Here is a 25,137-nt window from a genome sequence, read left to right as displayed (position 1 = left end):
TACTTAAACATTTCAATTTCTTTCTTCTTATTGGCTTTTTTCTCTATGTTCTTCAAAGATATACAAGTTTCTTCAACCCAGGGAAAAAAAAAAATCACAATCCCTTCTTGGCACTTTTTGAAGGATGGTTCCTATGTCCAAGGACACTATTCAGTTCTATCCCTCTATCAGCATGCTCATCCCAACTTCCCTATCTCTCTGTGAATAGTGTTATTAATCTCCATAGTAGCCCAGGCTCCACATACTTGGAGTCAACTTTTATTTGTGTATTTTCTTACTGTCTCAATTATCTTTAATCTTGCTTTCTAACATCTCCTGACTCTAACAAAGCTGACAGATAATAGTATTTAATATTTGTCTCATGCACAAATAAACTAGCACTTAATTATATGCTAGCTCATATTTTGTACTTACAAATAATGTAGTTTTCTCAATAAACCAGATACAATCTTTCTTACACCTCCTTTGTATCTCTCAATCTCTAATTTTATCTAGCATAGTATTTTACACAAAAATGGGTGCTCAAAAATATTCAATTAAGCAATTCACAAAATTAAGAACAGGAGAAAATACAGAAGACAGATACTACATTTGAACTTAGTAGGTGGTGAAATGGAGATATCTATCAAGAGCTTCTAGAAGTCAATGAACTACATATTACAAAATATTAAAAAGAAAGAAAGAAACCTGGTATTTTAAAAGTTAAGAGTTCCCAGAGTATTTTCCATGAAAGATTATTTAGATATTTTGACATTTCTCTAATGGCAGTAACTTCTTGAGTTCAAGGCTTCCTATACATTTTCAAAATAGTCTGACGCAAAAACAAACAAAATAATCTGACGGGAAATGTTTTTAAAGCATAACGAATTTCGTATGCCCTCCCATTCCTGTAGCATATATATAAGAATATATATAGAAATATATACTATATGCTATAGGAATATATATAAAAATGATATATATCATTTTTGTACTTATCACTTTCAAAATTTTATTATAGTTATTTTATTAAAATAACTTCCTTATTAGACTATAACAATCTTTGGTTCTTTTTTGAAATAGTTTGTCAGTTTTTTGCTCCCAAGCACAAGACCTTGCAAAAACCAGGTGTTTCTTAATTTATACTGAAGAATGAACATAAAAAGATACATCAATGCTAACAACAAAAACAAAAACAAAAACAGGTGACCTATTAATTCTACTTGTAGAACTCATTATTAAGGAAAAGAAATTAGAGATGTGCTCAGTACAATCATGGATTTAGGCAAAGGTATTACAGTATTATGTTTCTAACCATGGGCAGTGGAGTTAGATCTGGCAAGTTACTTAACTACTTGGGGCTCAAGTATCTTCATCTATAAAATGGGGTTTTCATGCAGATTTAATAAAACAGTATGTGTTAAACTTGTAGCACAAAGTGCATAAAATAAATAGTGATAATAAAGAGATCTTAAATTCATTAAAAATCTATTTGGTTTTTAGTAAAAGGAGAGGACTGAAGACATACTTGTTCTATAGCATTAAGAATACGAAAGAGAAATGTTAAAAAGGGTGACCAAATATATACTTTTTAGACTGAAGTGAAACAATTATAACAAAAGCTAATCAAAACAAAAAAAGTTAAAGAGAAACTCTAAATAACAACTTGTTTCAATCTAATTGAATGACATAGAATTAGATTTACATACTACCTTTACATTTGTCTAACATTTTTCACAATTTTTTAAATGACCTTTTCAAGTTAGTCTACTGGTAGCCCAAATTGAGGGAAAAAAATTTCCCAGATAATTGGATATCTCTCCTCCACCCTCTCCCAGCTAGCAAGTTGTTTCCCAAGTATCTGAGACAGAAGAGTATGACCACTTTTTCTTCCTTATTTGAAAAAGAAATTCAACAAAAATGCTTAATTGGCAGGATAACACATTTTAAAAGGTTTTTCAAACAATCATTCTATATAGTATTTCATATTCCTTTTAATTTACCAGAGGCATGTAATGATAAGTATTCTGTTCACCCCATATTAATCAATTCACTTAAATGGGATCAAACTTTTTTTTTGAGATGTCCAGCCTGAGATCAAACATTTTATCCGCACCCATCAGTCATACAAAACCAAAGTATAGGCTGGGTGCAGTGGCTCACACCTGTATTCCCAGCACTTTGGAAGACCGAGGAGGGAAGATTACCTGAGGTCAGGAGTTAAGAGACCAGCCTGGCCAACATGGCCAAACCCTGTCTCTACTGAAAATACAAAAATTAGCCATGCGTGGTGGCGCGTGCCTGTAATCCCAGCTACTTGGGAGGCTGAGGCAGAATTGCTTGAACCTGGGAGGCGGGGGTTGCAGTGAGCCGAGACCACGCCACTGCACTCCAGCCTGCACAACAGAGCCAGACTCCATCTCAAAAAACTTTAAAAAGTAAAATAAAATATAATAAAATAAAACCAAAGTATAGATTTTCAGGAATAATTCCTCAGAAACTGGAGGATACCTTATTGTAATATCTTTAACAACTTGAAATACAAATAAATAAATGTTCCAGAGAATGCATAAATCAGTAAAAAGACACTAAAAAAAGATAGCATAGAGTTAAAAAATCTGATTGAAAATGAAATGATCTAAGTATCTCAGGATAAATTTGATGCATAGTAGGAATGTTTTCCAATTTATTCTTTCCTTCCTTTGGTCTCAAAGTCCTAGCTTTTTAAAAAATTTAATTGTTGCTCTAAAAATGTTTATTTTGTATATTTTCTTTTTGTTTAATGCCTGAAGAAAAATTGAAAATTCACATCAGAACTGACTAACCCCTAGAGAGACAAGAAAGTTTTATTCTGAAAAAAATCTTTAGGAATTTTCTCTATGTAGTCTTTCATTGGTCTCAAGAGTATTGATACAAATTCTCTATAAATAAGCTCAAAACTGTCTCTCACATGTAAACGAAACTGATAAAAGCTATATATTCTGCAGAATGGCAGAGTACTTTGCTCTGCTATTAAGAAAATATTACCCACCACCACATGCACTAAAGTCTAGACTCTTTAAAATTATAAACTGCTTTCAGACAGTGCAGATAGAAAACTTGGTACACTGTGACTCTTTTTAAAAAGCAAAGTTCTGTTTTAACGGACTTAAAATAATTCTCTTTTTAAAATCACACCTCATTTGAGATCTTTTTTGGGACATTTTATTCAGAACACCTGTTATTCTCCTTTTATTAAAACTTACTTTCCCAACCTCAACATGTGGCAATAAAACTATGAAATTAGCCTTAAGCAAATTCTTATGCTTCACGGCAATGATTTTTCCACTTACATCAACTATATTTTCAGTTTCACACTTTTGTATTGTTGCCAAAGCTGTGGGGATGACTCGAAAAACACACAGGAAGAAAATCAGAATAATACTAATTTAAAAGAAAAGGAGAAGAGAAAACCTAACTGCAATCTGTTTACTAGCAATTTGGGGTTCTTATACATCCTTTCAGGTTCCTGCGTTCCACACAAAAAAAGACACTCCTGTATCACCTGTCTCTAAGAAATAGTATCGTTTCTGAAAAGTTCCTAAAGCTACTATTTTCTTTTTTGGAAAGCAAACTTTCACAATATACTGAAAGAAATTTACAAACCTCTGAATGTTCATCTCTCTCATCTATAAGTCTTTTTAGATGCAATGCCATATTTTTCAAGAGTGGTTCTATGTCCTCCTGCGACATATCAGTCACTTCCATCCATTGCAGGTCAAACACATTTTCCTGATTATGAGTTACCTTTAGAAAAGTGACCAAAATAAACAACCAAAAAAGTGGCTAATACTTAAAAATCTATTTCACTATAGTACAATATTAGCCCAAGTATTATATAACCCATATAAAATATGAAAAGCCAATATGATGTTAAAAGAACATTTGAAATGATAAAAACACTACAAATAAAAATTATTTTAACTAAATATAAACCTTAAATGAATTAATATTCATTTTCTAGTCAACAAAAATAAAATATTAATATTTAACTCAAGGCATTCTTAAAGGAAAGTAATGTTGATATATCCTGATGACTTCTTTAACAAAATCAACTGAATTCTGTAGATAAGACTTCTAATTTATTGTACTTGAATTCAAGAGCAAAAGGTTTTTAATCTTGTAGGATATATGTTATTGCATTGTTGTTACTGAATATCTAGGTCTTTATAGATTCTGAAGATGACACTGTCACAGAAGCTTAGGAGAAAGGATTACCAACATGAAGACCTTGAAAAGAATGGAAAAGTTATATAAGTGCCTTCCATTTCTCAGTGTAATTCTAATAATTTGCTTTAACTTTCATAACAAACAGCAAAAATAATTACACTTCCAAGGATGGTGGCAAATTCAGTAACTTGCAATACTTAGCATTTATTCAGAATAAAACAAATCCATATAACTAGCATAAAGCAAGTATGTCTCTATAATGGGAGACTACCTATAAAACTACATCTTGTAAAGTACTAATATGCTTATTGTTGATAATAATGTTACTGATAAGAAATCTGGGCTTTACAAATGCTAAATAAGAGAAAAGATGTCCTATGGAACACAAAAGTCTTTTGAACAAAGAATATTTTAAATACTACCAATTTTCACTATAAAAAATTTTCTTTTCCCTTTTCTAATCAACATGTAAAATTTAACATACTAATTCTAAAGTGTCTTTATAAGATTAAAAGCCCAAGAATAGACAGACATAGAAACAGCAGCTTTTAAAATGAATCTTAACAAATTTTAATTTCAATTATTTGACACTGCACAATATGCCCTAGACTTAAGTTTTTATATGAATGCTACAAATCATTAATGTGTTTATAATTCAAGTAATATCTTTAATAAAAATTATGCATCTATTCTTTCAAAAGAAAATCACTAGAATAATACTAAGCTTGTCATCTTACCTCACTATCGTTTTGAATTACAAGCAGTGTTCCACTTTCTGCTGTTTCCATTTACTGCTTTGTAATCCATTCTAACAAAGACATATACCTCATTCCTCAAATAACACTTTCTGCCTATGTCACTATAGAATAAAGGCAAGAGTATATTTGTAGTTAACAGTGTGCCAAGTGTAAGAAACTATCTCTAAAGAGAAGACAATTTGTATAAAAGCAGGGTCCATCTATATTTGTTGATTTGTTCTTGCTTATTCTATGACTTTTAAGTATTTTAGGAGATAGACAAATAAACACACCACAAGCTTCATAAATAGCACGTAAAACTGTATATATGTCATTACCTCTTGAATATGTGCGGCAACCGCTGCTTTTGTATCAAAATCTAAACCTTGAATTCTTTCAATAAATTCCTCTTTTTTCTGACACTAAAATAAATGAATAAAATAGTTATTCATACTTTATAGGGTATGGTCCTTAAAATGTTATATATAACTAAAACTTTATGAGGTTTGCTATATTTTGAAAAGTATAGTAAGAGTTTTTTTTTGCATTTAAATTGTCCAACATACTTACCTAATAAACAATAATTTAGAAATAATTATTTTAAAAAGCAAGGCACTGAAAATCCATACTATTTTTATGCTGGAAAGTTCTAAAGTGGGAAACCACTACACAACCCATCTGAGGTTAGCACAATATTATTATGCTAACTTTACACACAGAGAAGTAAAGAATCAAGAACTTGTTTCAGTGAGGATAAGTTACTTGCCAAAAAACACAGTGAGTCAGTGGCAGAATTCGGAATACAGCCAAAATGCTCAGTCAGTCCCTGACTATTACCAAACAACACAGCCTTTCTTCTTGGAAAAAAAATTTAAGCAATTTTTACTTCAAGCTTACAATTCATTCTCACATCTTCATCCTATCAAGCTTAATAAAAGAAACCCACTTTTGTGGCCCAGTTCAACATTTATAACATAATCTAATAAATATTTGATTTGTTTCTAACATAGCAAAGTTACCAGAGGCAAAATTAAAAAATATATACATGAGTACACACGTAACCAAATGGAATAAAGGGGGTAATTCTTTATTGCGTAACTTTTAAAAAGCTTTATATAAATTACAAATATTAAAATGCAAAACAATCTTTTCCTTCCAGTCAGCATTAACAATTTAACATGCATTTTAATCTCCACCTTCACCTACATCTCTAATGCTGCAAACCAACTGCTAGTATCACTGTATTCTTACAGCTAACAAATGCAAAGTGCCTACAAAATAGACAGCACTGCCTTGTCTAACTTAGATGCATCTCCTGGGCCAATTACTGAACTACTAGTGAGGACAATATAGTCACAAAATTACAAACTAGCTCTTTGATCATGAAACTTATAAGGCTCTGATTTATGCTTTACGTGTTTATTTTATCAAATTGTAATGCTATATTTTCTACTACTATACAATTTAAATACACTTCCATCAATGCAGAAAGTTCTATATCTTGTAAACACAGAATTATTAGGATAATAAAATGGTTAAAACTAAATTACCAGAAATGCATAATTCCTAGTTGTGATTAGGAAGTCAGAGTTTTGGGTGGATGGAATAAAACTTAGTTGGTTTAAACTCAAGAATTTTTGTCTAGCAAATAATACTTGACAGGCCTTGTAAGAACAATTAAGAATTACGTTCTAATCATAAATTCATAGCATATATAACATAATTAACTTTTCAGGTATAGTAACATCAATTTTAAAATTTAACACTACCAAAATTGTTGACCTACACAGTTTCTGAGCCTATCAGAACACAAAACAGCATAATTATTATCAAAGGTAATGACTATGACTCACCAAAGAGTTCCTTAATTCAACTGCCATATCTTTCTGTGCCTTCAGTTTAGACTAAATAGATATACTTCCCTTTTCTAAGCCAGAGCCACTTGTTTTTTACTTGTACTATCTTTAGGAGCTCGTCCTTTAGCACAATCTCAACACAAATCAATGAAAATTTTCCCTTTACTCTTGTAACACACACGATTTCTACTAAATCTCACACCTTAATTTAACTCTTAGAAGTTAAGCATTCTCAAAATGTTTTATAAACAGGTTGGGCTTCCCTAAGGATACAGAATAAATTTCATAGGCTTTTGAAGGCTAAAAAAGATAAAGACTGTCAAGATGGAAAAAAGAATAAAATATTCAAACTTTGAAGCTCAATAATCAGATCAAATTTCTATATGAGAGCTGCCCAATACGGTGATCATTAGCTATATGCAGCTACTGAGTACCTGAAATGTAGCTAGTGCAACTGGGAAACTGAAATTTTAATTTAATTGTAATTAATTTTAATTTAAATAGCCACATGCGGCTAGTGGCTACTGTATTGAATAGGCCAGCTCCAGAGCATGAGAAAGTCTGGTGTTAAAAACAGATATATAGCTTAATACCAGCTGTGAAGACTAAATAATATCAGCAAATTGTTTTTTCCAATTAAAATTAAGCTCTCTTATCTTTATGTAAAGTTCTTAAACTATCATGGGCACTAAAATTGATTTTTTAACTCTATTGTATTATAGTAACTGATCACTAAGCCAGTAGATTACCATGATATTCTAAGAATATGACATGGAGGCCAGGCGTGGTGGCTCAAGCCTGTAATCCCAACACTTTGGGAGGCTGAGGCAGCTGGATCACCTGAGGTCAGGAGTTCAAGACCAGCCTGGCCAACATGGTGACACCATGTCTCTATTAAAAATACAAAAAATTAGCCAGGCATGGTGGCAGGCGCCTGTAATCCCAGCTACTTGGGAGGCTAAGGCAGAAGAATTGCTTGAACCCAGGAGGCGGAGGTTGTAGTGAGCCAAGATTGCGCCACTACACTCCAGCCTAGGCAACAGAGCAAGACTCTGTCACACACACACACACACACACAAGATATGATGTGGAAACTTGGACATAGGAAAAAAGCAAAAAAAGTGATTAGGGTGGGAGGTGGGTGGGAGAGAAATGCATAAACCCTAAAGTTGTACATCTTCTACCAGAGAGCTTAAGCCCTTAATACTTTATTCCTCAAATTCCTCATATTTTCAATACCTGCTCCATGATCTTAAAGAAAGAAGACAGGTTTATATGGAAAAGCTATACTAAAATAGAGGAAATGGCACCCAAAACAAGCTACTGAACAAGAAAATAATAAGAGAAGGAACACATTATAGTGTTTTAAATAAGAAAACTGATAATATAGGTCTAAATAAATCATAGTTCTACCAAAGAGCAATAAGCAGGGATTCAAACAGACATTTGTACACTCATGTTCATAGCAACATTGTTTACAAGGGCCAAAAAATGGAGGCAACTCAAGTGTTCATCAATGATGAATGGATGAACAAAATTTGGCATATATAAATAATGGAATATTATTCAGCCTTAATAAGGAAGGAAACTGACACATGCTATAGCATGAAAAAACCTTAAAGACATTACGCTAAGTGAAATAAGCCCATCAAAAGGACAAATACTGTATGATTCCATTTATGTGAGGTACCTAGAACAATCGAATTCATAGAGACATAAAATGGTGGTTACCGAGGTCTGGTAACAAAGGGAGTCATCATTTAATGGGTACAGAGTTTTAGCTTCAGAAGATGAGAAAAATTCTTCAGATGGATGGTGGTAATGGTTACACAACAATGTGAATGTACAGCAATCAGAATACCACTGAACTATATACTTAAAAAAGTGTTAAAATGGTAAATTTCCTATTATGTATTTGAAAACAATACTTGTATCAACAAAAGTCTCCCTCTTTGAGCTATATTTGCATTTTTAAATATTCTCAGAAAAACAAATGCCTTGCTAGAAATTGTTTTATTTCCTTTTATTTTATTTTATTTTATTTTATTTTATTTTATGAGACTGGGTCTTGCTACGTTACCAGGCTGGAACACAGTGGTTATTCACAGGCATGATCATACCATATGGCTGCCTTGAACTCCTGGCCTCAAGTGATCCTCCCAAGTAGCTGAGACTAAAGGCACATCATTGAACCAAGCAGAAACTTGTTTTATTTCTAAAATGCTAACCTTTAAGATGCTTTACAGATCATTGATAAGTAAACAATAGATTGTAGCCATCAAACTAACCAAGTTCAAAACTGGTTTTCAGAATCAAATACTAATGTTAGATTCCTTCTAAGGGTACATAAAAGGGTCAAAATTTTAATTCCAACCACACTTGACACTCAGTTACTTTCAGCACTACCCAACCTGGCCAAAGTCCAAAATAAGTAATATTTCTGGATACTAAGCAGCCTGCACTGATAGGTATTATGTAGGTTTTAAGTTCTGCTAAAAAGAGGTGAATTTCACATAGTCTTAGAACAAAGAAATTTCCAAACAAAACACTGCAAAACTTTTTCTTCTGCATAGGATGGTTTCACCTAGGACTCTCTAACTACTTCAGGGCTAGGATGAAGAGTCACAGATGTGTGAAAATTCTAGGTGATGCTCAGAACTGGTTCAGAAGACTTGGGTTGCCCATTGAAAAAGATTCTGGAGGAACTTGACTGAGTTGGACAGCCAATAACAAAAATACCCAAGCCCTGGCCTTGGACGGTTTTCTTCATATTTAAAGTTATTTATGTGGCTTTTACTTACATATAATCAAGGATTAAAAGTCATAATTTATTTTGTCAGGTAAGATCTTTGGATAATGGTTAACTTTACTGTTTTTGAATGCTGCTTCCTCTTAAGAATTTCATTTTTTTCTTCAAAAGAAGAAAATATTTTTCAATTTCCCAATGCTTGTTTCTCTCTCTCTCTCCCCCCCTCCCTCTCTCTCTCTTTCTCCCTCTTTAATTAAAAAAAAAATTTTTTTTGTACAGATAGAGTTTCCTTATGCTGCCCAGGTTGATCTCAAACTCCTGGCCTCAAGCAATCCTCCTGCCTCAACCTCCCATAGTGCTGAGATTACACGCATGACCCACTGCACCCAGCCCTATTTCTTTTCATGAATATAGTATCTCTTGAAACCTGTGGTCCACTGATTTCCTAAACTCTAGTATCAGCAAATTGTATCTTGCTATTTCTATCTACAAATTACAATTATAACAGATAAAATTGATTGACCTAGATGTGGGAAAACATGCTATTTACATATTAGAATTTTAATCTGTTCAACTATAAGATGAACAAATTTTCTGAAATAGAGAGGACATTTTACAAAATATTCCAACAACACTTGTTGGCTGATTGGTTTCCTCAATAGCTTCTTCTCCAGAAACACATTCCTATTAAGTATCAACAAAGACTTCTAATTGTTTATATGGTCACAGCTGAAGGCTGACAGATTTTGGTCACACATTTTATATTATTAGTAGTAGTGGCTCCAAAACACCCACAGAATAATTTTTTTTTTTTTTTTTGAGATGGAGTCTTGCTCTGTCACCCAGGCTGGAGTGCAGTGGCACGATCTTGGCTCACTGCAACCTCCGCCTCCTGGGTTCCAGCAATTCTCCTGCCTCAGCTTCCCGAGTAGCTGGGATTACAGATGCCCACTACCACACCCGGCTAATTTTTGTATTTTTAGTAGAGACGGGGTTTCACTATGTCAGCCAGGCTGGTCTGGAACTCCTGACCTCAGGTGATCCACTGTTCCGGCCTCCCAAGTGCTGGGACTACAGGTGTGAGACACCATGTCTGGCCTGAAATCTGAACTCTATCTTAAAGTGGCAAATCCAGTCCTTCATAACTCAATTCATGTAAACTCTCCAGTCTAATACCTTGCCACTCATCCCCATGAATCCTACGTTTCAACCACACTTTTTTTTTTTTTTTTGAGATGAAGTCTTGCTCTGTCGCCCAGGCTAGAGTGCAGTGGAGCCATCTCAGCTCACTGCAACCTCCATCTCCCAGGTTCAAACAGTTCTCCTGTCTCAGCCTCCTGCGTAGCTGTGACTGCAAGCGCAAGCCACTATGCCCAGCTATTTTTTTGTATTTTTCTTTTGGCAGAGCCAACGTTTCACCATGTAGCCAGACTGGTCTTGAATGCCTCACCTCAAATGATCCACCCACCACCACCCCTGGCCCAACCACACTTCATGTTCCTTGAATAGGGTGTTTTCTCAACATCTTTGCTCTCATTTCAAATATTACCTTGTCAGAGGGCTTTCCTAATACTACAAGTAAACTTAAGAAAATACTTCTTCAATGCACCAATGTATATTACATTATGGTAATTATCACCTCAAACTCGTACTGTTTACTCTTGTCTTCTCTAAAATTCAAACTCCTTGAGCTTTACGTCTTTTTTCTAAAATCCTTGTCCCTGTCCTTTACTATAGCACCCATAAACATTAAAAGAAAAAAATTAGGTCACTAACATTTTTGAAATGCAGAATGATAACATTTTTCAAAATTGGATCCTTCCTCTTTTCTTGGTAGATACATCATTCTGGCACCACAATAGATGCAAGTCTTAAGGGCTCTCAAGTAAAAGCATAATTCTGCTATGACTACATGGACATAAAATATATATAAAGATGGGTCTTTAAGTTTCTTGACAAGCTGATATCATATCAAAAACCAAGGTCTGACACCCTTTCCATCTCCTCATTTCTAAAAAACCTTGAATGATGTTAACATAGGTTAGAATGATGGTCTCCTTGAGCCTTTGCTTTGTTTTCTACAGTTGATAAAACCTATTCTCTCTTCATATGAAAAAAATTAGGCCGGGCATGATGACTCAAGCCTGTAATCCCAGCACGTTGGAAGGCCGAGGCGGGCAGATCACCTGAGGTCAGGGTTTTGAGACTAGCCTGGCCAACATGGTGAAACCCTGTCTCTACTAAAAATAAAAAATTAGCCAGGTGTGGTAGCACACACCTATTATCCCAGCTACTTGGTAGGTTGAAGCAGGATAATCACCTGAACCCGGGAGGCGGAGGTTGCAGTGAGCCAAGATAATACCATTGCACTCCAGCCTGGGCAAAAAGAACGAAACTCTGTCTCAAAAAAAAAAAAAAAAAGAAAAGAGAATTAACTTGCATATAATTAGTGTTTCTTTATTCTCAGATAAATTTACCCTTTGGGGCCAGGCAGGGTGGCTCATGCCTGTAATCCCAGTACTTTGGGAGGCCGAGGCAGGAAGATCACTTGAGGTCAAGAGTTTGAAACCAGCCTGGGCAACACAGTGAGGCCCCATTTCTTAAAAAAAAAAAAAAAAAAAAATTAACCAGGCATGGTGGCACATGCCCGTAGTTCCAGCTGCTCAGGAGCCTGAAACGGGAAGATCATTTGAACCCTGGAGGTCAAGGCTGCAGTGAGAGGCGTGATCATGACACTGCACTCCTGCCTGACAGAGTGAGACCCTGTCTCAAAAAAAGGTCCTTGGTTCAGCTCCATTCCTACTGTGAATTTTAGTAATCAGCAATAACCACCAAGCAATAACCAGCAATAAAAACCATATTTATGCTATTGTTATGTAATCTAAATTTACGCAACATTCACCAACACAGGGTATTTTTTAAAGCAAATATAGTACATAAAGGCTGTAAATACGAGTTGTGTTTCTAACTCAAAATCTGATGACCAAGTTAGAAGACCATATTCAACTTAATATTTAATCAATTGTGAAGTAAACACCTGTACATTACACAGCATGAAATTTTAATAACATATATTATGTAAGATTATAGCTCCCAAGCAGTCAGCTCTAAAAGCCAACACTGGGACATATAATTTCTGTTATATGTATGTAAAAAAATTACTAGTAATCATATTATTTGTTTATAAATAACCTCATTCCACAAAGAAGTGAGACAGTTTAAAATGACACTGTAATAATTCATCCAAAAAATGGCTGAAATGAAAAACATAGTATAATTGATTTTGAAGTCAGAGCAGAGTTGACTCACAGTTCTTTGGACTACTAGCAATATGACCTAAATTTAAACTTAGAGTAATCATCCTGGTTTGCCTGGGACAGTCCCAGTTTACACATGCCATTCCACTGTAATTATTATATGTATTTAAAACAGAAATGGGGTTTCATTATGTGCCCAAACTGGTCTCAAACTCCTGGCCTCAAGTGATCCTCCCATCTTAGCCTCTCAAAGTGCTGGGATTACAGGCATGAGCCACCACGCCTAGCCCACTATAATTATTAACAGTACCTTCTTTGACTTTCGCAAGTGTCCCAATTTCGATAATAACTTAAATATTACCCTACCCAATCTCCTGACCTGAAAGAAGATATTATGAGAAAATCTATGTAAGGGATAATATCTGACACAAAGTAGGTATTCTATAAATCATAGCTATTATTATAGTCATTGATCAAAGAGCAATATAATAATAAACAAGATTCCTAAAACACTTTTCATAAATTCTGCCTCCTTTTTTACCTTTTTTTTCTTTTAAATAAATTCTGCCTCCTCCCTTCCCTTCTCTTCTCCCTTCCCTTCTCCTGAAACATAAACGAGTACAACATAAATCATAAGGATGTTTTGGGAGCGGTTTTTAAGGGCACCCCTGAAAAAACCTCAAAAATTTAGGGTCATTATAAGCCTCAGAATAAGGAAAAGAGTAATTAAATATTTTAAATGATATGACTATGATAATGTAACTAAATTCTGAAATAAAATAAGTGGTTTTTTTCAATGTAATCTCCTTAGGAGGTTATACAGTTATTGAAAATTTTCTAACATGGACTTTGAAAACCAATGGTCCATCCTTAAGTCTTTCAGAAACTACAGCCTGATAAAAATATATAAAGAGGTTGTTAAAATGAAAATATGAAAAAATATTTTAACTTACCTGAACTGCACAACCCAATAAAAGTAAAAGCAGTTTTTTAACTTCTTCTGTGCCTTGTTCTAAAATAGAAACAATTATTAAGGACAACATTCTGCTATATTTTCAACTCTATTATATTTGGAGAATCACTTCTAGAGGTAATTATGCACAGTAACTTGAGTGAAGGATTCAGTCTAAGCATATGTACTGGAGAATTCAAAATAGCAGCTCTGTGTATGTACACGGTGGTAACAGCAGAAGAAATGGGGAAGAATATCAATTTTGAAGGGCTAATGGATAAAGAGGTTTCAAGGCTCTGTGCAACAAGTATGCTAACTATGAATCTACTCCTTTTCCATAAATGATTGTACTACCCCAGCCTGACAAATCAAGAACCTGCCAAATCAGGTTGATACAGGGACATGCCACAAAGGTAGCCAAAATGGCTCCTAATAGGTTTGGCTCCTCTTAGGCCTATTAGTGTTTTCTTACTTAAAACACAGATCTTATGATTCATCTCCTTATAAAATTTAAATGGTTTTCCACTGTGCAAGTTCATGAAGACCAGAATCTTAAATGTCTGTTACAGTGAGGCTGTTAAAATAAATGTATATAACAAGTCAGGTAAAAGTTAACAATCTATAACAGAAATGGAGAGAATATTCCCTGTCCAACAGCATTCAACTAAGATTTTCTTAAAATATTCAACTGGAAAAAAATCACTTCTTTGGGCCAGATTTTCACCACTGGGCCAATCTGTCTATGAAAAAGTCCAAATCTTCTTATCAGACATTTCCTTCTACTCTCCATGAAACAACCTACTTTCTAGCTATGCTGAGCCATTAATCACCATTCTTCCCAAATATGCATATATACAACTCCTCTGCCTTAATACTACTCCCTGTCTGTCCTCCTTCCCCAACCTCCTCATCCCCCTAGTGAACTACTTGCTAATCACAATCCTAGGCACAGCTCTTATCATCTCTGTGTAGTCTTCCCTGATCCAATCATCAATGGTCCCCCACTCTCACTTATACGTCAACTTTAAGAATAATTAATGGCTCCAAATTTTATATGCCAGAACATTTGGTACATATTTTTACTTCATACTAATTATTACATGATTTCCCCATAATCTGTGTATCCTTCACCAAACCATAAGAGCTTCTAGAACATAGACCATTTATTTCCACTCCTGGTCCCAGTAACTTGGTAGGTACTTACCAAATGTATGTACGATGGGAAACAATTCCATTCTACACGCAATTTTTTTCATTTTTAAATTTATATAATCAAACATCCCACGGTATCTCTAAAAACTATCCAAGCTGCTAATTCACACATCTAATTAATAGTTTCCTCTATAAAAATAGCTACTTGATTTTAGTTTTTATTTTGGTTTTGTTTGTTTTGACTGAGAGGGGGTATGGGCTGAAGAAAATATACTAATTTGGATAACATGTAGACTGTAAGGATAAGCCCATTGTTGAAACTGTTAGGTAGCTGCTAATTTCCTCAACTGTTCAAAAATTACAATTCTAAAATATCACATTTAAAATGTGGTATAAAGGGCAGAACATTTTGAAGAAAAAATTAAATGATCTAAGAAACTGCCTCTCATCTTTCCATTCAGAAGAAGTTTAATATAAATTAAAACATATCAGACTGGGCGTGGTGGCTCATGCCTCTAATCCCAGCACTTTGGGAGGCCAAGGCGGGCAGATCACCTGAGGTCAGGAGTTCGAGACTGGCCTGGCCAACATGGTAAAACCCTGTCTCTACTAAAAATACAGAAATTAGCATGGTGACCACGCCTATAATTCCAGCTACTTGGGAGGCTGAGGCAGGAGAATCGCTTGAACCCAGGAGGTTGAGGTTGCAGTGAGCCAAGATCATGCCATTGCACTCTAGCCTGGGCAACAAGAGCGAAACTGCATCTCTAAATAAATAAATAAATAAATAAATAAAACATATCAATCAGTAAAACTTAAGATTCAAACAATTTTGGCAATGGTAGATAGTAGATATATGAATAGAAACCTGGAAATTATTTCAAAATCATTTCTTTTCTAAGGTAATATTCTTTTAAGTTTGTAACTACATCATCTTCTATACTTCTCTATAATGAGACACTAAAAATCATCACAAAAGTATCTGTTTGGTATAGTAGAAAAAATACTGAATTTAATGTAAAATTTATGTCTGGTCTTACCTATAACTTACAAATATTCTAAGCTTGTCTCTTTCTATAAAATGGAACATCACCTCCAACATCTACAGTTGTGAAAAATCTAGTGAGTTAATGTATATAAGCTCTTAGTAAAAAATAAACATCATAGTATTACACAAAGGTTAGACATTACTTTCACAGGTTAATTTTAATACTTACCAGAAAAGGGATTTTTGCCAATGATTAAGACATTTGGCAACGACATCATGATCAATTGCTGCAAAGTCTCCTGTAAAAAAATATCCAACACTTGTTATATGGGTAACGCTAACTAGGTAATTATTCATCAAGCTATAACTTATGATTTGTACATTCTTCTGTAGGTGTGCTATACTGCAATTAAACAAATATGGAAAAAGTTATATAAGGTCTTAAATCTTTTGTAACTTCAATGAATTAAATAACTAAAATTATAATACCAGATAGACTTCAGTTAATAATATATGAGGCTGGGTGCGATGGCTCATGCCTGTAATCCTAGCACTTTGGAAAGCCAGGGTGGGAGGATCACTCAAGATGAGCCTGGGCAACACAGTGAGACCTTCGTCTCTACACACAAACAAATAATAATAAAAAAGCTTTAAAAATATCAGATGTCCCCAAATTAAAGCATTCAAGTCAAAATGGTCTAATTATTATTTGGAAATCTGAAGTTTTAGGTGCTAGAAAATTAAGAAACATTCCTCAGTAAAAGATCGAGCAAAATTAAGAAACATTCCTCAATAAAAGTTCGAGCATGTGTGCTCTTTTTCTTCTTGTTAGTTCTCACTGAGGAAACTAAAAATACATCAAATTTATAAGTACTGTCACTGTACATATATATATATATATATGTTGGGTTTTTTTTTGAGATGGAGTCTCGCTCTGTTGGCCAGGCTGTAGTGCAGTGGTGTGATCTTGACTCACTGCGACCTCCGCCTCCTGGGTTCAAGCGATCCTCCCGCCTCAGCCTCCCAGGTAACTGGGACTACAGGCGCCTACCACGATGCCTGGCTAATTTTTGTATTTTTAGTAGAGATGGGGTGTCACCATGTTGGCCAGGCTGGTCATGAACTCCTGACCTCAAGTGATCCACCCGCCTCGGCCTCCCAACGTGTTGAGATTACAGGCATAAGCCACCGCACCAGGCCATATTTTTAATATAATAAATAAGAGAGCTATATTTTTAAAATGTCAACTGATATTAAAATTAAGAAACCTAATTGCTTTATTAAAAATGCTGTCTAATGATCATTTCATGAAAGTCAGTTCCTCCTCAGTGAACCATTATTTCTCTCCTCTACAACAGATGTTTAACTTCTGTAAAACTTTAGTTACAAGAATATATGTAGATTCTGAACGTACAAGGTGATTCAGAAAGAACTGAATTCTTTCTAATTCTTCAATTTAGTTAATACATCAAGTATGCACCTTCTGTTTATACCACCTCTTCTTTGAAGAAATGAAGAAATACATTGTATCTGCCATTACAACCACTGACACTGATGATATGCAAAGGGTCTGGGATGAATTAGACTACAGGATGGATGGGTGCCATGTGATAATTACTGAATCTTTGCAATATTAAGGAATAACTATGACAGATTCTTCATAAATTGACTACATGTTCAGATATAACTAGTTGCTGAGGAATACGTTTTTGAAGGTATTCAACTCTTTCTGAATCCTTTATTTAACTTAATACTATGATGAGAAAGCAAATAACCATGAAAAATAACTATAAAAAGTTAACTTGTGCCACTTTTTAAAAATTTCTAATTTTAGATCCACTAGAGCACTTACCCATGGTCAGTGGGTGGCATGACACCAGATGTTAATTAGAATTCATCTCTTATCTATAATTCTTTACAGATATATACAAGAAAGTTTCAAAAAAGTTTTCCTCAGTATTATATTAGCTCTTTAAAAAACTATTGCCAAAATATGCCTGCATTTAAAGAAAAGTACATATTCGATATATGCATCATGTTAGAATAAGTATCAAAAATTGCTAAAATCACTTATTCCAGGAATGATATAGAGTTTGGATATTTAATGAATTAGTTTTCCCATTAAAAGCAAGTTATCTCAAGAGAGAATATGCTATAACTATGTGTGTAACAGCTAAATGGGCTTAAAGGAATAAATTTCTGCTTCATTCAATTTTTTTTTTTGAGACGGAGTCTCGCTCTGTCGCCCAGGCTGGAGTGCAGTGGCGCGATCTTGGCTTACTGCAACCTCCGCCTCCCTGGTGCAAGCAATTCTCTGCCTCAGCGTCCCGAGTAGCTGGGATTACAGGCGCCCACCACCATGCCTGGCTAATTTTTTTTGTATTTTTAGTAGAGACAGGGTTTCACCATCTTGGCCAGGCTGGTCTTGAACTCCTGACCTCATGATCCACCTGCCTCGGCCTCCCAAAGTGCTGGGATTACAGGCATGAGCCACCGTGCCTGGCCACTTCACTCGAATTTTTAGTTTCCTTGCCTTGAAGCAAAATTATGAGGACTGTCACTATAGACTTTTTTTTTTTTTGAGACAGGGTCTTACTCTTGTCACCCACATGGGAGTACATCGGTGCAATCACAGCTCATTGCAGCCTCGATCTCCCAGGCTCAAGCAATCCTCCTGCCTCATTTGTTTTTATTTTTTATTTGTTATAGAGACAAGGTCTCGCTATGTTGCCCAAGTTGATCTTGAACTCCTGGACTCAAGCAATCCTCCTGTCTTGGCCTCCCAAAGTGGTGGGATTACAGGCATAGGCCACCGTGCCAAGCGAGATTTTTTTTTTAAATCATAAATAAGAGAGCTGTATTTTCTTAAATCACTGTTTTGTCTATATCCTACTTTGTGAAGATAACCTAAGTCAGATGAAAGAGCCTTCAAATTCACCTTCATAAAGAGAAGTTTTAATTTTTTATTTATTTTTATTTTTATTTATTTATTTAGAGACAGAGTCTTGCTCTGTCGCCTAGGCTGGAGTGCAATGGCATCATCTCGGTTCACTGCAACCTCCGCCTCCCAGGTTCAAGAGATTCTCCTGCTTAGGCCTCCTGAGTAACTGGGATTACAGGCGCACGCCACCATGCCTGGCTAATTTTTGTATTTTTAGTAGACAGGGTTTCACCATGTTGGTCAGGCTGGTCTCTAACTCCTGACATCGTGATCCGCCTGCCTTGGCTTCCCAAAGTGCTGAGATTACAGGTGTGAGCCACCGCACCGGGCCGGGAAGCTTTAAATTTTAACAGACACTGAATTTTTTTTAAAGCTTTATCTTAAAGATGTTAGAGATAAAACTCATTTACGTCACTTATTTTTGACTAACGAGTCAAAATTGATGGATCAACCGGAAACAACTTACATTCCCAAGGCAACTAGTTTTACTGATTTACTATGTAACATTCTATGCTGGTACACTGTTATAAGCAAAATTGTCCCAATGGATAGTAATCTTCAATGTGGTCCACTACCTCTTTCCTCCACCCTCTTCCTCAGCTGATTCTCCACTTCCTGCCTACTCTGTTTCCCCATGCTCTGCTGTTAATTCAGTCCTCCCACAAAGATGAAAGCAATCTCACACACTCTTTACACCATATGGTATCACCAAAGACTTTTTGTTAATACAATTTCATCTTTACGCTATGAAGTCTATGTTTGGATGATGCAAATTGCTAAATTCAAACTTACCTCCATATCATCTAAAAATGTACTCTAGTATAGTAGAATCTAAATGACCAGTACATTGTATTTGGGTAGAATGAAGTCAAAACACCCAGGCTTAAATTTTAGCTCCATGATGTACAATACATTTGCCTTTTTTGGGAGAGTGTAGGAAGTGAAACAAAAGTAAAAAGTTTCAAAAATGATGATAATTTAAAAACCTTAGAGTTAATGAGGAAAAACTCTATTTTCAAGTATTAAGTTATGTCTAAAAGTACTAACATTAGGTTGAAAAAAGGCAGCTAAAATTATACAAATTTTTAAAAAGCAAATTATTCTAAAATGTCTTATTGGTTACCCTATGGGTTCTTCAGAGGATTTTTTATATACATATACTTTTTTTTTTTTTTTTTTTTTAGGAGACGGAGTCTCGCTCTGTCACCCAGGCTGGAGTGCAGTGGTGTGTTCTTGGCTCACTGCAACCTCTGCCTCCCAGGTTTCAGCGATCCTCCTGCCTCAGCCTCCCAAATCGCTGGAATTACAGGTGCCCGCCACCACGTCCAGCTAATTTTTGTATTTTTAGTACAGAGGGGGTTTCATCATGTTGGCCAGGCTGGTCTCAAACTCCTGACACTGAGTGATCCACTCACCTTGGTCTCCCAAAGTGCAAGGATTACAGGCATGAACCACTGCGCCCAGCCTGGATTCTAGCTATATTTTTGTAAAAAGTCTTTTTATTTCCCCATTCCAATTTTATGAGTAATATTAAAAAATATACAAGACATAAAAGAGAGTAGATGCTTAAAAACTGACTGCTATTGTTAAGATGTATTATATCATCATAGACTCCCCAGACTCAACTTAGCTCTAAAGAAATTCATCATTAAAGTATTAAAGAAATGGAAAAAGAATATATAAATGAGCCCAAGATGAGTTTACTAAGACGAGGAACAAATTAACAAACAGGTCAAAGTTGATAATGCATGTATATAAACTAATGAAGATACTTCAATTTGTTTATAATTTGAGTTTATAAGAATTATAAGAAATCTATAAAAATAAACGGAGAAATAAAGTATTTCAGCAATTCAACTGAAAGAGAAAAAGGTTTTGAGAAAATCAGGGCAGTCATTTATTCAACAAATATTTATTGAATATCAATTATCTGCCAGACATTCTAGACACTGAAAATACAGCAGTGAATAAACAGAAATCCTTGTTCTCATGGAATTTACATTTTAGTAAGAGAAGAAAGACAATAAAACAAGTAAGTGTTTTTGGTGATAAATGCTAAGGATAAAAATAAAGCAGAGGGGCCGGGCACAGCGGCTCACGCCTGTAATCCCAGCACTTCGGGAGGCTGAGGTGGGTGGATCACCTGAGACCAGCCTGATCAACATGGAGAAACCTTGTCTCTACTAAAAATAGAAAATTAGCCAGGCGTGGTGGTGCATGCCTGTAATCCCAGCTACTCAGGAGGCTGAGGCAGGAGAATTGCTGGAACTCAGGAGGCATGGGTTGCAGTGAGCCAAGATTGTGCCATCGCACTCCAGCCAAGGCAACAAGAGTGAAACTCCGTCTCTAAATAAATAAATAAATAAAAAAGCAGAGGCCATGTGCAGTGGCTCATGCCTGTAATCCCAGCACTTAGGGAAGTCAAGGCGGGTGGATCACTTGAGGCCAGGAGTTCGAGACCAGCCTGACCAGGATGGCAAAGCCCTGTCTCTACTAAAAAAAAAAAAAAAAATAGCTGCATGTGCTGGCACACGCCTGTCATCCCAGCTACTCGGGAGGCTGAGGCACAATAATCACTTGAACTTGGGAGATGGAGGTTGCAGTGAGCCGAGATTGCACCACTGCACTCCAGCCTGGGCGACAGAGCGAGACTCCATCTCAAAAATAAATAAATAAATAAAAATTAAGCAGAGAATGAGAAAGAGTATTGGTGGAGGTGGAGATGAGGAGAATGTTAAAATTTTTAAAGATATGCAAGTATTCAAATATAGAGATTTTGAATGTTTTCAGGGCCATTAAAGCAAAGTTTCACTAAATAAGTGGAAATTCTATTCTGGCATGAAGACATTTCAGAAAGATTTGGAGAACTACAATCATTAAGAAAAGACAGAAAGAAGAAAGAACTGGCAGAGATTATGGTAATAGGAAAATAATAAGCAGATGTTCCTTGAAAGATATTACAATTTCATTTCCACCACATGTTAGCTGGCTTTGTATAACTTTTTTCATTTAAAAATAGTATATTAACCATTTAAAAAATTTTTTTCTTTATTTTTTTGAGACAGAGTCTTGCTCTGTCACCCAGGCCAGAGTGCAGCAGCATGATCTCGACTCATTGCAACCTCTGCCTCCTGGGTTCAAGTGATTCTCCTGCCTCACCCTCCCAAGTAGCTGAAACTACAGGTGCATGCCATCATGCCCAGCTAATTTTTTGTATTTTTATTGGAGACAGGGTTTCACCATGTTGGCCAGGCTGGTCTCAAACTCCTGACCTCAAATGATCGCTTGCCTTGGCCTCCCAAAGTGCTGGGATTACAGGCATGAGCCACTGCGCCCAGCCAACCACAGTTTTTAGTTGACCATCTAAAACCCCTTTTTATTGATATATAGGCATGTACCGTGTAATGACATTTTTGGTCAACAATAAACCATATATATGATGGTGGTCACATAAGATTATAAAACCATATTTTTACTATACCTTCTCTATGTTTAAATGCACAAATACCATTGTGTTACAACTGCCTACAGTATTCAGTACAGTAACATGCTATACAGGTTTGCAGCCTAGGAGCTATAGGCTACACCATATACCGTAGGTGTGTAGTAGACTATATCATCTACATTTGTGTAAGTACACTCTATGATGTTCGTACAATGACAAAATTGCCTAATGACACATTTTTCAGAACATATATTCATTGTTAAGGTACACAAGACTGGCTGAGCATGGTGGGAGGCTGAGGCAGATGGATCGCTTGAGCTCAGGAGTTTGAGAACCAGGCAACATGGCAAAACCCTGTCTCAACAACAGCAACAACAACAAAATTAGCCGGGAGTAGTGGCATGCGCCTGTATTCCCAGCTACTAGGGAGGCTGAGGTGGGGGGATGGCTTGAGCCCAGGAGGCGGAGGTTGCAGTTAGCCAAGATTGTGCCACTGCACTCCAGCCTGGGCAACAGAGTGAGACCCTGTCTCAAAAAAAAAAAAAAAAAAGTACACATGACTATACAGACTATACATTACAAATTTTTGTGAATTAAAGCTTATGCTGCTAATGCATTGTAAGAAAGACTACTTCACAAATATGCCAGATATAAACATTATTTAGTTACTATTCAAAGATAATTTAAATTAGCCTTTCCTTCTTCCTAGAAATTATCCATAATTCTTTCTTCACAGTAAGAAGTTAACACTTCTGGCAAAGGTCAGGCCTCACTTCGCTTTCCTGAATCACCACACAGAGTAAAACACTGTTACTAAAACTGCATAATTCTACAGAATTAAAAATATGTTCAAAGAATTCCAAAATACACAGAAATGACAGTCCCTCTTTTGAGACTCGTATAATCTACTTCTAAAATTCAGTACATGACAACATTTGTCATACTATTACATATCTGTCAGTTTATCCATGTTACTAATGAAGAGAATTAAGCCTATTTTATCATATTTTAGTAGACTATAGGAAAAAATTAAATCAATGGCATTAAAAGGAAAGAATACCTGACCAGTGTCAAAAATATGATGGAATATAAAACATTTGTTTTATAACACACATAGAATCTCATTTTCTTGGCTACTGAATTTTATTAACACTCCAAATGTTGCTTATTATAACAGACATTAAAGAAAAACCTAAAAAGTATCTATTTTTTTAGAAGTTAAAGAAAAACCTAAAAAGTGTCTATTTTCTGTAGCAACTGGATTAATGGTACTGGAATCTGTTCTTTGTTTTTGATACTAGTAACATCATACCATACAAACACTTCCTAATAAATTTCCTAATTGTAACTTGTTCTTTCCTTTGCAGCCTCAAATGGTTCAGAGCATTATTTTAGTGGGGTTTGAACAACAATGTTCTTCATTTAATACTTATTCAAACTGCGGCCAATATAGTCACACCAAACACTGGCTATGACAGGGTTCTATAGACAACTAAAATTTTTTTACTTGTAAATGCTGTCTCTGATACTCAAATTCACCATCTCTCCCTTATTCACAGGGCTAAAAATAACTTTAAAGAAAAATAAATTTTTTAAGAGCCTAGGTAATTCTACATAACAGCTATAATTTACTTTATTTTCTGACTTGAAAACTTTTGAATACTCATTTGCAAGACAAAAAGGTGTTTGCTATGGATCAAGTGATTATTTGAAAAGGTATGAATTGCCATTTAACCATAATGAAGTATATCTTTGATAAACTTTCTGATAATCTAATGTTACCACTTATCTCTCTCATGACCTCTCATATTACTTCATTAGTCTTATATTATTAATCACAACAGAAATTGTTTTGCTTAGTTTTTTACTCATCTATTATTCCTCTACTAGTACCATAGTTCCATGAAAATAGGGACATGGTATGTCCTATGCACCACTGTAGCACCAGTACCAGGTAGAATATCTGGCATTCAAGAAATGGGAGAGGGAAAATGTGAATGACATTAGAATTTGTATTGAGCTTTTACGGGTTCTAAATCATAAAAATGAAAAAAAAAAAAAAAAACAAAAGAGTACTGACATTTAAATTTACCTATCATTACTGAAAAGATAAATTGAAATAATCCTCCCTCCAACAATCATCTTAGGGTATTCTGTCAATATTCTTTTCTCCCTGGGAATCATCTTTACAAGATGACCTTGATGCTTACCAACCTATCAAAAAATTTTTTTGGGAAACATACACTTTTGAATTTTAACTTATCCAAATTCACTTTCCCCTTTGTGAGTCAGAACAATCAAAAGGTACTAAAATGGCCTGGCACGGTGGCTCATGCCTGTAGTCCCAGCATTTTGGGAGGCCGAGGAGGGAGGATCACCTGAGGTCAGGAGTTCGAAACCAGCCTGGCCAACATGGTGAAACCCCGTCTCTATTAAAAATACAAAAAAAAATTAGCCAGGTGTGGTGGCAGGTGCCTGTAATCCCAGCTACTCAGGAAGCCGAGGCAGGAGAATCGCTTGAACCCGGGAGGCGGAGGTTGCAGTGAGTCAAGATTGTGCCACTGCACTCCAGCCTGGGCAACAGAGCGAGACTCTGTCTTAAAAAAAAAAAAAAAGAAAAGAAATATTAAAATACTAAATACTAAAATACTTCACCTCAAATACATCTTCTCAGGGGCATATGACATACAAAAAATTTAAGTTTTCTACAGTCGTTCCCCAAAATCTGATTTTTCTAAGAGAAGGTAATTTAAGGGCTGATAAGAATTCCATTGATTTGGAAAATATTAACTTGCAATGTGTCATATATTAAACCACACCCTCTCTAATATAATAATAATAATAAAATTATTTCAGTAAGTCTATTAACTGT

The 25,137-nt window shown here is 35.3% G+C and overlaps 1 protein-coding gene across 24 annotated transcripts in view; it reads right to left on the bottom strand.

Annotated features, from left to right (window-relative positions):
• CCDC88A (coiled-coil domain containing 88A) overlaps nt 1–25,137 on the bottom strand; it is a 131,058-nt gene that overhangs the window by 69,930 nt on the left and 35,991 nt on the right. For 23 of the 24 annotated variants that reach the window (XR_010149137.1, XM_009442476.5, XM_009442477.4 and 20 more), the window contains exons 4-7: nt 16,109–16,178; nt 13,741–13,799; nt 5,264–5,347; nt 3,625–3,765 (exon numbers count right to left, since the gene is read on the bottom strand). Coding sequence is in view for 23 of the 24 variants with exons in the window: in XM_009442476.5 (XP_009440751.1) it covers nt 3,625–3,765; nt 5,264–5,347; nt 13,741–13,799; nt 16,109–16,178 (354 nt within the window). In the remaining variant the exon portion in view is untranslated. The remainder of the gene's footprint in view (nt 1–3,624; nt 3,766–5,263; nt 5,348–13,740; nt 13,800–16,108; nt 16,179–25,137) is intronic. The other variant, XM_016948552.4, reaches the window with a different exon arrangement.

The sequence above is a fragment of the Pan troglodytes genome, chromosome 12 (assembly GCF_028858775.2).
Source record: "Pan troglodytes isolate AG18354 chromosome 12, NHGRI_mPanTro3-v2.0_pri, whole genome shotgun sequence".
Classification (NCBI taxonomy): Eukaryota; Metazoa; Chordata; class Mammalia; order Primates; family Hominidae; genus Pan; species Pan troglodytes.
The sequence above is the reverse complement of the archived record's forward strand: the minus strand, read 5'-3'. Positions and strand labels throughout refer to the sequence as shown.